This window comes from Halichoerus grypus, chromosome 14, assembly GCF_964656455.1.
Source record: "Halichoerus grypus chromosome 14, mHalGry1.hap1.1, whole genome shotgun sequence".
Classification (NCBI taxonomy): domain Eukaryota; kingdom Metazoa; phylum Chordata; class Mammalia; order Carnivora; family Phocidae; genus Halichoerus; species Halichoerus grypus.
The window spans coordinates 82,075,862-82,088,662 of NC_135725.1; the positions used below are offsets into that span (position 1 = coordinate 82,075,862).

A 12,801-nucleotide genomic window follows, 5' to 3' on the forward strand; every position below is an offset into this window, starting at 1 on the left:
ACCCAGCTTGACTTGTACCTCAAAGTGGAGGAGATTCAATTCGTGTAATAACTGCCCTAGTTTGTTCCCTTACTCACTCTGCCCCAGAAAAGAAATTTGGGCACACTCAGCCCAGACCATCCCTGTTTCTTATTGAGAACCAGCCTGTTCACAGGGAGCATGTGCTCTGCTATATACCTCCAAGGGCAAATCGGCCACTCATACACACCTGGGAACCCTCCCTAATCCAGCAATAGTTGCTTCTGGGGTCAGTCAGAAAAACATTTAGGTTCTCACCTCAAGTCATGTTTCCAACCTAGACATCATCAGGAGTAAAGTAGCAATTTGGCCCCCATCTTTTGTTTGCCCTTGTCTTACTCAGTAGTTGATTTAGAACCCAACTGGGAAAGCGGGTGTTGTTTATTGAGATCCCTCAAACACCCCCAACAATCTGAAAATCATAGCCCCAGCACATATCTAGAGTCTGGGAGACTCTAGAGTAAGTTATTTAGCATCTCTGAGTCTCCTGGTACATAATAATGAGGTAACAATATGTTTTTATAATTTTGAAAAAACAGTAAATAACTGAACAACTATAACTGAAGTGCTTATCATGATCCCTGACATGTAGAAGGGACCCAAAAAACAGCTGCTGTTTTCATAGCAGCTCTTCTCGTTGTTGTAGGTCTTGTGAGCCTGACCCCTCCCTGCTGAGTAATCAGGCAGCCAATTGAATCATATGCTTTTTAAAGGTTGTAGTTCTTCACATTTACTAAAAAGAAGACATACAGAATTTGGCAGGCATATTTTAGGCCATTTCATTGCCAAATAGCATCCACCATGAAATGAGAGATTTGACATGTCCTGGCCCAGTGCTTTCTAAGAGAGGGGGACCTTTACAAGGTGTTTTTAAGCCATAATATTGGAATCTATTTGGGTTCACTTAGAAACAGGTCCTGAGACAAGAGTTTGAATACAAGCAGTTCCTTTGGGAGGTGATCCTAGGAAACAACAGGAGGGAGTGGGGAACCAAGACAGAAAAGGGAAGGTAGGCAATAAAGGGACACTACCACGTGAGTTACCACTGTGCATAACTAGCCCTTACTATTGCTGGGGAACTCTGGAACCAGTGCAGAACAGATACCTCTAAGTTATCCTACCCGAGGGATCTAAGTTATCCCACCCAACTCCCACCAGCTGAGACTGAAGGCTGCTCCTAGGGAGCATTAATTCCTCAGCACTTCTTCTCTGCTATGCATGTCTATCTGGAACTCATGGGACCCCCTGGGACACATCCGGCTGCCAGAAATAGCTCTCAGACGTAGACAGATATGCTGCTATCTGAAAGTATGTGGGGGAAAGTCACATACTTCCTGTCAGTATCATGACAATGATAAGACTTGAGGGTACATGGATGAGGCAACAACAGTGTCTACTGCTGTTTACCCCTTGCACCGCTCAGACCCTCTCGCACCCTACATTAAGTTCACTACACCCTGTCACTGCTCCTTTAAAGTGGTGGCTGAGTGCCATTTTTCTTTTAAAAAAAGGTAATAGGAGGGTTAGTAGGACAAGCTGTAGTCCCCACTGCTACAGTTTGCCTCAAGATTGTAGTTAAAATGTCATCTCCTCCACCAGATTTCCCTTCTACTTGTTCCGTGCTTCTACTGATCTAGGTTGGTTGTCCAATGGTGTCTTTCAGGTCTGACTTTAGGTTCTCTGATTCTGCTTTCCATGGCCTTGTTAGCTGTGCTTGGTGCAGTTCTCTGTGGTTGCAGAACATTATTACAATGTTAAAGGTCTTTGTACAATTACTTGACAAAGGAAATCTGTGAATTGGAGTGGATCTAAATTCCAGTAATGCTGGGGGCCCCCCAATTAAAAGAGTTGTTTCTCTTATCTTCCCTGTATAAATTACATCCTCCCTAAGCATTTCAAGCAGAGGTTGTGTGGAAAAGACACCCCTGGAAGCCTTAGCTGAGTGTCACAAGCACATGAGCTTTATTACCAATTATTTATCTAACAACAATTCACTCTTAGTGATGCCCTGATTTCTTCTTCTGTAATATTTATTTTATCACTTTGAAACACTGTACCTGTGCTATATCATAACTTTGGGTCCTCAGTGAACAATCAGAATCAGGGTTCTCTGCCCACACTACCCATTATAGGTCTAACTCATTACAACCATTCATGAAAGCACCTGCTGGTGTCCCAGTGAATCCCACGAGTTCCAGACATATACCTCCTTGCCCTCATTAATTAGCAGCAATCTTATTTCCTTATAATAATTTGGATCAACACTGCTACAGTTTGAATGTTTGTGCCTCCCCCAAAATTCCTTCTGCCTAAAATGCTTCTTTTTTTTTTCTTTTTTAAATTTTGTTATGTTAGTCACCATACAGTACATCATTAGTTTTTGATATAGTGTTCCCTGATTCATTGTTTGCATATAACAATAAAACGCTTTCTTCTCCTCCTCTTCTCAGATCTCAGCTGAAGCATCATTTCCTCAGGAAGGTTAGGTTAGATCTTTGTGATTCACATTTTCCAAACTCCCTGTGTTTCTCTTTCAATGCACTTATCTCAATGATATTTTAACAAGTAATTGCCTAAGAAACTACTTTACTTATTCTTCCATTCATTCTACAAATATGTACTAAGTTCCTATTAGGTGCCTGACACTCGATACTGGGGCTACCATGAAGAACAAAATACACCTTGCCCCTGACTTCATGGAGCTTATAGTCTAGTGTATAACATCTCTTATGCTTTATTTTAAGTTCTATGAAAGGAGGAGCTCTGTCTTATCCACTACCATATCCCAGAGGATCTAGCTAAATAAAAGAATAAAGAAATCAATATAGAAATTAATGAATAAGTGAGTGAGTTCTATTTGGAATATTTATTTAAATTTTTTTCGAAATTTTTAAAAATGTATTTTAATTTCTAATTTTTGTTTTTATGGTTTGATGATTTCTCCCAAGGCAAACCCTACGCATCTACCACCTGTTTAGGAAATAGATCATTGCCAGCTTCCCAGAACCTGCCTTTGTGCCTCTGTCAAATTGCAACTCCCCTCTCCCCCATGAAAGTACCACTATTCTATGTTTTATGTTAATCACTTCTTTGATATCCCTTTTAATTTTACCACATACACATCTGTGCCCAAACAGTATAATTTAATTTTTCCCATTTAAAATTTTTTTACTGTTTGTTTTTTCCAGCTTTACTGAGATAAAATGGACCTGTAATACTGTGTAAGTTTAAGGTGTAGAACTTGATGGCTTGGTATACATATATACTGTGGAATGATTACCACGGTAAAGTTAGTTTACACATCCATTATCTCATAGTTACTGTGTGTGTGTGTGTGTGTATGTGTGTGTGGTGAGAACATTTAAGATCTATGCTCTTAGCAACTTTAAAATACACAACAGTATTGTTAGTTACACTCACCATGCTGTACATTACATCCCTAGAACTTACTCATCTTAATAACAGTTGAAGGATATACTTTTGACCAAGCTCTCCATTCACCCACTTCCTGCCCCAGCCCCTGGAAACCACCATCTACTCTTGGTTTCTATGAGTTTGGCTTTTTTAGATTCCACATATAAACGAGATCATATAGTATTTGTGTTCTCTATCTGACTTTGTTCACTCAGCATAATAGTCTCAAGCTTCATCCATGTTGTCACAAATGGAAGGATTTCCTTCTTTTGTATGGCTGAGTAATATTCCATTGGGTGTATATCACATTTTTTTACCCATTCATCTGTCGGCAGCACTTAGGTTGTTTGCATATCTTGGCTACAGTGACTAATGCTGCAATGAACGTGGGGGTAGCTCATATGGTCACTGGGAGGATTAAATGACACGAAAGCATCTGAGCACTTTAAACAGAAGGCCTGACTCATAGTAAACACTCAACTTATGTAACCTGTTATGATTGCCAACTACGTGCATTCCATGACATCTGTGTCCATGTAAGTTTCAGATGTTTGGGAGCAGATTGACATGAGAGCTGATAAGAATGTTCCATTTCTCTTTCTAGGGAGATGAATGATTTGTGTTCCCAGAATGAAGAGAGCATAAGTAAAAAGGAAAACATCTATTCAAGCTGCATACTGAGAACAGAGAGTTATCAGTCAGATCAAGAAGGAAAACATAACAGAATATTTCTTAAGCACATTATAACCCTTGCAAAGTAATAATAAAAACAGAGCAACCACAGAGAAAAAATGGGGAAGGATTTAGCTGGAAAATTCAAAGAAGGGAAACACTAAAATGGTCAAAAATACAAAAAAATTCCCCCAGCAACTAGGAAAAAAAGTAAAACTGTAATAAAGTATAGTTTCTTTTTCCATCATCAGACTGAGAGATAGAAAAGAGTTTGCAAAAAAAAAGAAAAGAGTTTGCAAACAGTGCTGTTAGGCCATGTGGAAAAGGACACTCTTATATGCTCTTGGATGCTGTATAAATTGACTCCAATTTTTTGGAGGATAATCTGGTGGTGCCAACTGAAATTAAAAATGCACATATACTTTCATATAGCATTTCCATTTCTAGAAAAATATATATACACAAAGACATCTGTAAAAATAATATCCATGTAGCATTGCTTTTGTGATAGCCCCCCAAAAAAGGAGATACATGGCCTGAGGAAGGAATCTCTATAACTTGTAGAACATCCGATAATCATTACTTTTAAAATAACGAGGTAGGGGCGCCTGGGTGGCTCAGTCGTTAAGCGTCTGCCTTCGGCTCAGGTCATGATCCCAGGGTCCTGGGATCGAGCCCCGCATCGGGCTCCCTGCTCGGCGGGAAGCCTGCTTCTCCCTCTCCCACTCCCCCTGCTTGTGCTCCCTCTCTCGCTGTGTCTCTCTCTGTCAAATAAATAAAATCTTTAAAAAAAAATAAAATAAAATAAAATAACGAGGTAGGTCTGATTGTGACGTAGGAGATCTGTGATATATTGATGAGAGAAACAAAGAAAGCTCCAGAACAAATGACCCCATTTTTTGTAAAAACAAAATTATCCATATACATATATGCATAGAAAAGTGTCTGGGTAAGTACATGTCAAAACGTTAACAGCAGTTACTCCTGGAGAGGAATGGGGAAGGTGGGAAACAGACTCTCACTTTTCACTTGATACATGTTTCACTGCTAAGTATTTTTAAATAAGGGCGTATAACTTCAGTGAAATGTAAAAATAAGAGGCGAATCTTCAAGGACCTCTCAGAGTCAAATTTTGGAGCCCATGTCAGAGAACTCCATGTCCAGGCTGATCTCCCAGGTCCTGACCACTCCCGGGATCACCTGCCAAGCCTCAGGCAGTCACTAATGTTAATATTGGAAGCTCTGCCTCTTGGGCCCCACTCCCCAGGGACAGCCTCAGATTTGGACAATGACACGCCTGGGGCTCTGTGCTAGTGAGAACCATGGAATCATGCAGAAGCATGTGATAAAATTTCCCAGTGCCTTTCCCAGGCATGCCTTCCTGCCCCTGACCAGCAGAAGCCCCACACCCCCTCCCCCCATGAGGCTGGCTGCCCTTTCCCTTTAACTCCTTCCTGATGCCTTCCTTTCTGCGATGCTGGGCCACTTCCTCTGTCCTCCCAGAGTGGTTGGCTCTATGCTACTGTTAAAAGAAGACATGATGACACATGCTGCCTGAGGGAGGAAGTACCCAGCCCAGCCCGTTCCAGTCCAGTTGGAGACCCACAATAAGGTGAGTCTCTGCACTCAGGGCTTCACAAGCACACTGCAGTTGCTGAGCCAGTCAGGTAATTCCCCCGCAAGAATTGCTCTCTGCAATTTCCGGAGGGATAACCATCTTTCTCAAATTGGCTCCTTTGCACAGTATTGTGCATTTTGTGAAGTTTGTCTTTGACTCCCTAAGTTTTCTTTTTTTTTTTCCTTTTCTTTCCCTTCGTAGTGCCTCTTCCTTATGCCACCCTCAGACATGCTATGTCTTCATGGACTCTCCCCTCCCTTTATTAAAACCTAGCCACACACACACACACACAAAACCAAAAACCAAAAACAAACAAACTGAATGATTTAAACAGTCAAGAGTGCTTCCTTTCAGGGAAATTTTCCTGAGTCAAAGAGAAAATATCTGATGGAATCCCAGAAAGCTTCAATCACTTGGGGAGGTATCATGGGTAATCAGGATTGGATGATTCTAAAATGAACCCCTGGACATAGTTGTCAACTTCATCTTTCTTAAAAACTGACCCAGACTTTTCTTTCCACTTCTAGGAATTAGTGATCAAACTGAGAAACCCAGAGAATAGACTAAGTTGTGTTATCCAAGTGCCTCTTCTATTTATCAAGGTCATTTTGGAAAGAGGCAACTCTGTTATCAGGGAAGTGTGTGGCTCTGACTGCCAGGAGTTGTGGGGACCTATTCTGTGATAGGGAAGCCAAGTTCCTACAGGAATTTAAAACAAACAACCCTGCACTGTTTCACAGACTTGTTACAGGGCCTTTAAGTCCACAGTCTCTTTTTGGGTTTTTTGGGTTTTGTTTTTGTTTTTTACAAAGCCTCTTGTATTGAAAGCAGGGGTTCTTCTTCCCATTTCCCAAAAGAAGAAACTGAGGCTCCCAAGAATGAAGAGATTTTCCTAAGGCCCCCAAGAAAAGTTTCATGGCAATCTGAGACCAAAGCCCAAATCTTACCATTCTTGGATTAAAACTATTCTCATACAACACACTACTTTTTCTCTGTCCACATTCTTATATAAAGACTCTTCTCTAGTAGTTCCCCATTCCTGGCTTCCCAGCCCTTGCCCCATACCACATTATTCTCCTTTACCCACAAGGAGCTGATATGCTGCACTATGCGTCAGGTAGGGTAATCTCCAGCAGCTATGAGGGAGATGAGGAGGACTCCAAGGTTCCAGGCAGCCCACCCTCCAAGCACTTCTGGGGCTTTCTCCAGTCTTATGAGCAGCTTTGTCACAGAAGCTTGATGGGCATTGCCCCAGGGAGCAGCCATAGCCTGCAAACTATCTGGTAGAGGTCATTCACTTCTTTTTTTTTTTATTAACATATAATGTATTATTTGTTCCAGGGGTACAGGTCTGTGATTCGTCAGTCTTAAACAATTCACAGGGCTCACCATAGCACATTCCCTTCTTAGAACTTTTTACAACTACCCTAAGAACTGAGGGGAGACATCTCATGTTTTCTAAATAAACTCAGGGCCCCCTGCTCTGATTTGGAGGCTCCAATTACGATGACAGACTAGTAAGGGGAAGGAAGCACAGGACAAGAATAAAACATTAGGTGCTAAATGGATGAGCTGGGACAGAAGGAGCATCACTTCTGAGTTAGCTCTATGATCCAACCCTATGCTCTGCGGGGAAGTTAATCCATCCCTCTGGGGAAGTTAATCCATCCCTCTGATTCTCAATTTAATAATCTGAAAATGGGAATGATAATATCTACTCTCTAATTCTATAATGAGAATTAAAGTAGGAAAAAACGTGATAGACACATATCACTGGCCAAAGGCACAAGATAGCACAGTGGAAAACAAGAAACATAGAGTAAAGCAGGAACTGGAATAGTTAGGGAATGCTTAAGGCATGGCATAGTCCACTGGTTAAGAACATAGACATTGAGGAGCGTCTGGGTGGCTCAGTCGGTTGAGCATCTGACTCTTGGTTTGTTTGTTTGTTCTTTCATGTTCGGTTAGCCAACATATAGTACGTCATTAGTTTCTGACGTAGTGTTCAATGATTCATTAGTTGCATATAACACCCAGTGCTCATCACAACACGTGCTTTCCTTAGTACTCATCATCCGGCTACCCCATCCCTCCACCCCCCTCCTTCTGTAACCTTCAGTTCATTTCCCGGAGTCCAGAGTCTCTCATGGTTTGTCTCCCTCTGATTTCTTCCCATTCAGTTTTCCCTCCCTTTCCCTGTGACTCTTGGTTTTGGCTCAGGGTCATGATCTCATGGGTCATGAGACTGAGCCCCATGTCAGGCTCTACGCTCAACGGGGAGTCTGCTTAAAGATTCTCTCCCTCTGCCCCTCCCTCCATTCTCTCTCACTCTTGCACACACACACTCTCTCTCTCTCTCAAATAAATAAATTTTTTAAAAAAAGAGCATAGACTCTGGGCTTAAATGAAACTGAATGCAAATTCTAGTTCTACTACTTACTAACTCTGTGACTTTGAGCATGTCACAGAACCCCTCTGAGCTTCAATTTCTTCACCTATAAAACAGAGATAATAATACCTATGTCACATAATTTCTGTGGTCACCAAATAAAAATCATATAGGTAAAGCTCTTAGAACAATTCCTGGTTTACAGAAAGTGCTCATTAAAAGAGTGGCTACAACTTTTAGATCTCACTCATTATCATACCATATTGAAATCAATAGTTCAATAGCATACTATAAATTTCCAGATCTTTGTAATTGAAAAGTCTCACGTTCACTCTCTTGAGTTGTATCATGGTGACATCCTTTAGTTTGAAATATAAAAGCAGACAGTCCAGCAGTGATGGATAAATCCATTTCCATGGGGAAAGAGCTAAAGTAAACTAAATGGGCAGTGTGATGTAGCCCATGTAGAGAACTCAAGGTATCCAGTTGTAAGGTGAAGCCCAGCCAGACCACTTGCCATTGAGTTATGCTGAGCAAATCACTTCATGTCCCGAAGCTTTGGTTCCTCATCTGGAAGATGAGAATAGTGAGTGACTGTTGCTGCTGGAAGTATCTTCAGGATTGCTGATGATTATATGAGATAATGCATGTGCAAGTGCCTTACAGAGAGGCTGTTCTTAATTGTTCGCACTTTTTTCCCCAATGATCTAATTGTAAAGTTTAAGAAATCTTGGGTTAGGGGCGCCTGGGTGGCTCAGTCATTAAGCGTCTGCCTTCAGCTCAGGTCATGATCCCAGGGTCCTGGGATTGAGCCCCTCATTGGGCTCCCTGCTCAGTGAGCCTGCTTCTCCCTCCCCCTCTGTCTGCTGCTCCCCCTGCTTGTGCTCTCTCTCTTTTTCAAATAAATAAATAAAATCTTTTAAAAAAAGAAATCTTGGGTTAGCCATGGACACAGCCAACTCTCATCTCCCCCAAAAGGCTATGATTTATGACCAGCCCAGATCATTATGACCCTGTGACGAAGGACCGAACTCACAGAACTTTGCTTAGTTCTTGGGAACCACATTTTTTTTTTACTTTTTTTTTTATTATGTTATGTTAATCACCATACATTACATCATTAGTTTTTGATGTAGTGTTCCATGATTCATTGTTTGTGTATAACACCCAGTGCTCCATGTAATACGTGCCCTCTTTAATACCCATCACCAGGCTAACCCATCCCCCCACCCCCTCCCCTCTAGAACCCTCAGTTTGTTTCTCAAAGTCCATAGTCTCTCATGGTTCGTCTCTCCCTCCGATTTCTCCCCCTTCATTTTTTCCCTTCCTACTATCTTCTTCTTCTTTTTTTTTTAACATGTAATGTATTATTTGTTTCAGATTAAGACAGTGACAATGCGGAGCAGATTCACTGTAGAGAGACCTGGATAGCAGAAACACTTACTCCCAGAAAAACCTGGAGAAGAGTAGAACAGGACTGAAAAACTGATAGGCATAACTTCCAGCATTTACTGAGCACTCGCCATGGACCAGGCACTCTTATTTCATTCTCATACCAACTTCATGAGTGATGTGTTATTAATATTCCCCCACTTTAGAGATAAGGAAACCAAGGCTTTTTTGAGAACAAAAGATTGGAAACCCCTTATCTAAGAAAGGACTTATTATTGGTTATTAAAGTCATCCATTTTATTCATATTCTGATTGTCCATTCATTAGACTCCTTTGAGGTTTTTCTATCCTGAGCCAGTACATCTAGTAAGATTTCGGATGGATGAAAGTATGTCTTTCATTTGCTAAGCAGAAGACAGAATAATGCATAAGGTTCACAATATCTTGAAGACAAAATGATTTCAAGAGAAATATAGAAGCTGAGAGTCTGGAAACGGTTTCTCCTAAGATGTGTCTGTATACTCTTTGAGAAGTCTTTGGGTACCACCAGGAGTATGCACTCCCCAAAATAGAATAATACAAATAGCCTCTGAAATCCCTTTTAGTAGGCAGATTACCTGGTTATATAGCCCATCAAGAGGTCTTATTACCATGAATAAGGTGCCTTGGTTTTATTTGAGGAGTCATGCTATATAGTGTCACTAGCATAGACTTTGGAACCTGATAAGCATGACTTTAAGATCAGATTTTGCCCTTCATGGGCAAAAAAAAGGTTAAACTTTCCATGCCTTAGTTTTCTAATTTATAATACTGGTGCATCTGTACAATTTGTAATAGTGATGATGCTGTTGATAATGAAAAATCCATACCTCACTATTTTGGAAAATAATTAAGTACTTGATCCCATTATCAACACTGTGTGCAGTTTATATCGGAGCACAAAAGTGATAGAAATCAAACAGCCTGCTCAGATGTCTAATGGAGTTACCTCAAAAAAAAAATAAAACTACAACTACCATATGATCCAGCAATTCCACTTCTAGGTATTTATTCACAGAAAGCAAAAACACTAATTCAAAAAGATATATGTTCACTTATGTTCACTGCAGCATTATTTGCAATAGCCACGACATGGAAACAACCTAACTGTTCAACTATGGATGAATGGATAAAGAAGATGTAGTATATATATACAATGGAATACCATCCAGCCATTTTAAAAAATGGAATCTTGCCATCTACAACAACACGAATGGACCTTGAGGGCATTATGCTAAGTGAAATAAATCAGAGAAAAACAAATACCATATGATCTCACTTATATGAGGAATTTAAAGGGGAAAAAAGGTTCTGGGGCGCCTGGGTGGCTCAGTCAATTAAGCATCCAACTCTTGATTTCAGCTCAGGTCATGATCTCAGGGTCGTGGGATCAAGCCCCACATTGGGCTCTGTGCTGGGTGTGAAGCCTGCTTAAGATTCTTTCTCTCTCCCTCTCCCTTTGCCCCTACCCCGCTGCTCACGCACACTCTCTCTCTCTCTCTCTCTTAAAAAAAACAAAAACAAAAACAAACAAACTCATAGATGCAGAGAACAGATTGATGTTGCCAGAGGCAGAGGGCAGGGAGTGGTGAAATGGGTGAAGGGAGTTCAAAGGTACAAACTTCCAGTTATAAAATAAGTCATGAGAATATAATGTATAGCACGGTGAATATACTTAATAATACTGCATCACATATTTAAAAGTTGCTAAGAGAGTATATCTTAAAAGTCTTCATCACAAGAAAAAAATTTGTAATTATGTATGGGGATGGATGTTAACTAGAGTTAATGTGGCAATCATTTTGCAATATATACAAATATCGAATCATTATGGTATACACCTGAAACTAATATAATGTTATATGGCAATTATATACCTCAATAAAAAGTGATAATCCTGTTTATTCTTATGGCAACAGATGGTCAATACCAACTGGACCAGTGTATCCCATTTTGTTCTCTTGGGCATTTCTACCCACCCAGAAGAGCAGATTCCACTCTTCCTTCTTTTTCTACTGATGTATGCAATCAACATTTCTGGGAACTTTGCCATCATCACACTGATTATCTATACTCCACGCCTCCACACCCCCATGTACATCTTCCTCAGTAACTTGGCTTTGGCAGATGTCTGCTTCACTTCTACCACAGTCCCCAAGATGCTGCAGAACATTTTCTCTCCTACAAAGGCTATTTCCTACATGGGATGCTTAGCCCAGACTTATTTCTTCATTTGCTTTGCAGCCATGGAAAACTTCCTTCTGGCTGTGATGGCCTATGACAGATACATCGCCATCTGCTACCCTTTCCGCTATCCTATGATCCTGACCAGAACGCTGTGTTCACAGATGGTGGCTCTGTGCCATATCCTCTCCCATCTTCATGCCCTGCTGCACACTTTTCTCATCGGCCGATTGATCTTCTGTGCAGATAACAAGATCCCCCATTTCTTCTGTGACCTCTACCCTCTGATGAAGATTTCCTGTTCCAGCCCCTACCTCAACACCCTGATGATTCACACAGAGGGTGTTATTGTCATCAATGGTGCTCTGGCCTTCATCATTACCTCCTATGCCCACATCATCTCAGTGGTCCTCCGGAGCCCCTCAGCCAAGAGCAAGTGGAGAGCCTTTTCTACCTGTGGCTCCCACCTCACTGTGGTGGCTATCTTCTATGGCACACTCACATGGGTCTACTTCAGGCCCCTTACCAGCTATTCAGTGACTGAGGGTCGCATCCTGACAGTCATGTACACGGTGGTAACCCCCATGTTGAATCCCTTCATTTATAGCCTGAGGAATGGGGATGTCAAGGGAGCCTTCAGAAAATGGGTGAGCAGAATATGGACTTCTTTCTTTAGACAAAACCCCAAAACACAGTTCCTAGTTAACAGTTTTGTCCCTTACACATCTGTTTCCTTTAGAACTTCCCAGAAATATCTAAATTAGTTACATATTATGGATTTTCCCATTGAATACTGTCCTGACCTATCCCTTAAACCAAAGCACATAAGACCATGTATTTAGCGTAAGCCACTAGCATGACTTTAATTATAATTGAGTGTTCTCTGGGCCTGCCATTAAACAACAGGGTTGTAACATACTTAGATATAGGCAACAGAAAATAATTCTGGTTGATTCATAGAGGAAATAAGTTTATTGAAAGTGTATGTGGAACTCCTGAATTTCCACAAAGGCTAAGCAACCAGGCTCAATAAAATGGACAAGACTAAGAAAGGTCATATAGTCAGAACCACAGT

The 12,801-nt window shown here is 41.0% G+C and overlaps 1 protein-coding gene across 1 annotated transcript; it reads left to right on the forward strand.

Moving 5' to 3' along the window:
* Positions 1 to 11,461: 11,461 nt before the first annotated feature.
* On the forward strand, positions 11,462 to 12,490 carry LOC118545557 (olfactory receptor 1Q1-like). The gene has a single exon (XM_036107909.1). It carries the CDS (start codon positions 11,462 to 11,464, stop codon positions 12,488 to 12,490), a length of 1,029 nt encoding a protein of 342 aa, XP_035963802.1.
* Positions 12,491 to 12,801: the final 311 nt, after the last annotated feature.